The 2,615-nt window shown below is 45.0% G+C and overlaps 1 protein-coding gene across 1 annotated transcript in view; it reads left to right on the forward strand.

Moving 5' to 3' along the window:
• Window positions 1-1,194: 1,194 nt before the first annotated feature.
• ZNF850 (zinc finger protein 850) overlaps window positions 1,195-2,615 on the forward strand; it is an 18,064-nt gene continuing 16,643 nt past the window's right edge. Inside the window, 3 exon segments of the mRNA XM_011984775.1 lie at window positions 1,195-1,276; window positions 1,442-1,568; window positions 2,132-2,227. Of these exon segments, the coding sequence (XP_011840165.1) occupies window positions 1,265-1,276; window positions 1,442-1,568; window positions 2,132-2,227 (235 nt within the window). The 5' untranslated portion in view covers window positions 1,195-1,264.

Consider the following 2,615-nt stretch of genomic DNA (forward strand, 5'->3'; position numbering starts at 1 on the left):
TTTTTGAGGCACATCTTGCTCTGGTGCCTAGGCTGGAGTGTAGTGGCAAGATCACAGCTCACTGCAGCCTCAACCTCCTGGGCTCAAGCAATCCTCCCACCTCAGCCTCCCAAGTTACTGGGACTACAGGCATGTCCCACCACCTCTGGCTAATTTGTATATGATACATATTTTTGTAGAGATAGGGTTTTGCCATGTTGCCCACCTGTGATTACAGGTGTGGGTTACCACACCCAGCCAATGTACATTTAATTATCGAAGTGCTATCTATACTATTTTATGGAAGTACTAATTAGCGAAGTGCATTAGAGGTCTTTTATTGTTTTTGTTTGAGACAGAGTTTCGCTCTTATTGCCCAGGCTGGAGTGCAGTGGTGCAATCTCGGCTCACCGCTACCTCAACTTCCCAGGTTCAAGCAATTCTCCTGCCTCAGCCTCCCAAGTACCTGGGATTACAGGCATGTGCCACCACCCCCGGCTGATTTTGTATTTTTAGTAGAGACTAAAATGGTCTCTCCATGTTGGTCGGGCTGGTCTCAAACTCCCGACCTCAGGTGATCCATCCGCCTTGGCCTCCCAAAGTGTTGGAATTATAGGCGTGAGCCACCACGCCCGGCCAATAGAGGTTTTTAAACTTTTTGTAGATAGTTTTGAAAGATCCTGTCTTCCTTTAAGAAATGAGAAAAGGCTGGGTGTGGTGGCTCATGCCTGTAATTCCAGCACTTTGGGAGGCCAAAGCAGGTGGATTGCTTGAGCTCAGGAGTTTGAAAGCAGCCCGAACAAATGGCAAAACCTCGTTTCTACTAAAAATACAAAACATTAGCTGGGCATGCACGCCTATAGTCAAAGCTAACACAAAGGCTGAGGTGGGAGGATCACCTGAGCTTGGGAAGTTGAGGCTGCAGTGAGCTGTGATCATGCCACTGCACTCCAGCCTGGGCAACAGAACGAGACCCTGTCTCAAAACGAAAACAAAAACAAAAAAATGAAGCAAGAAGGAAAAAAAATAACAAGAAAGAAAGTGGTAAGGGAGGAGTGCCTATTTATTAAGCTTTTGTTGTAAATAGTAATTTGCATATCAGATGTTTACTGTAATATTCTTTCAGTTTTGCCTGGCCTACAGCTTGCTGTGTGCTTTTGTACTCTGTTTCATTTATTTAGGAAATAATATATCAATGTGTTTTATTCATTCCCAGCTCTAACCATGGAATATTGGGATTGTCCCATTCTATGAAGGAGGTTTGCCGGTCGCAACAGGAATATTCATGAACATGGAGGTACTTTGTTTAAGTTACACTAACTTTTTTACTATTCCCCACTCTCATCCTATCCAGTCTGCTCACTATATTCTTCCATCCTTCAGCACCCTTCTATTATCTCTTCCTTCATCTTAAAAACCTTTCCTTTAATTTCAACAGTGCTGCATGGGTTTGTCATTTCAGGGGTTGGTCATGTTCCAGGATCTGTTTATAGACTTCTCTCAGGAGGAATGGGAGTGCCTGGACGCTGCTCAGAAGGACTTATACAGAGATGTAATGATGGAGAACTACAGCAGCCTGGTCTCACTAGGTAAGGATGTCTATCCGCAAATAACTCATGAATTTTGGGTGTACCTTTTAGTTGTCTGGGTGAATTTTTACCTGTTGCCTAGGGAATTGTTTTGTGTTTTGTAGATTAAGAGATGGGCAGCTCTTTGGGGTCCCTCCATCTTCTCCATGCTTCAGACCTTTACACCTTTCTCTAGTCCTTCATGAGGACTAAGGGACTAACTTTGAATTCAGGAACAACAGGAGTATGTCTTACTTCTTTTCTTTCTCTTTTTTTTGAGACAAAGTCTTACTCTGTTGCCCAGGCTGGAGTGCAATGGCGTGATCTCAGTTCACTCTAACCTCCATCTCTCGGGTTCAAGCGATTCTCATGCCTCAGCCTCCTGAGTAGGTGGGATTATAGGCATCCACCACCATGCCTGGCCAATTCTTGTATTTTTAGTAGAGACAGGGTTTCACCATGGTCGTCAGGCTGGTCTTGAACTCCTGACCTCAAGCAGTCCACCTATTTTGGCCTCCCAAAATGCTGGGATTACAGGAGTGAGCCACCATGGCTGGCCGTCTTACTTCTTTTCTTATAAACAGGTCTGTGTATCCCAAAGCCTGATGTGATTTCCTTACTGGAGCAAGGGAAAGAGCCCTGGATGGTTTCAAGGGACGTGCTGGGAGGATGGTGCCCAGGTGAGTAAGGACTGAGCAGATGGGGAAGACACTGCTGTTTAGAACCCAGCTTGTCAGGGAGGCAGCACCATACAGGTATTGGTTGAGGAGTCTCTTCCTTAAGGTCCCATGTAAGGGTTGTGGCCTAAGAAACATGGAGAAAAGTCATAATACCCCCCAACACACACTTTTAAAAATGTATTTATTTATTTATTTTGAGATGGAGTCTCACTCTGTCGCCCAGGCTGGAGTGCAGTGGCGTGATCTCGGCTCACTGCAACCTCTGCCCCCGAGTTGAAGCAATTCTCCTGCCTCAGCCTTTGAAGGAACTGGCATTATAGGTGCCCACCACCATGCTCAGCTAATTTTTGTATTTTTAGTAGAGATGGGGTTTCTTTTTTTTTTTTTT

The sequence above is a fragment of the Mandrillus leucophaeus genome, unplaced genomic scaffold (genome assembly GCF_000951045.1).
Source record: "Mandrillus leucophaeus isolate KB7577 unplaced genomic scaffold, Mleu.le_1.0 Scaffold274, whole genome shotgun sequence".
In the NCBI taxonomy this organism is placed as follows: domain Eukaryota; kingdom Metazoa; phylum Chordata; class Mammalia; order Primates; family Cercopithecidae; genus Mandrillus; species Mandrillus leucophaeus.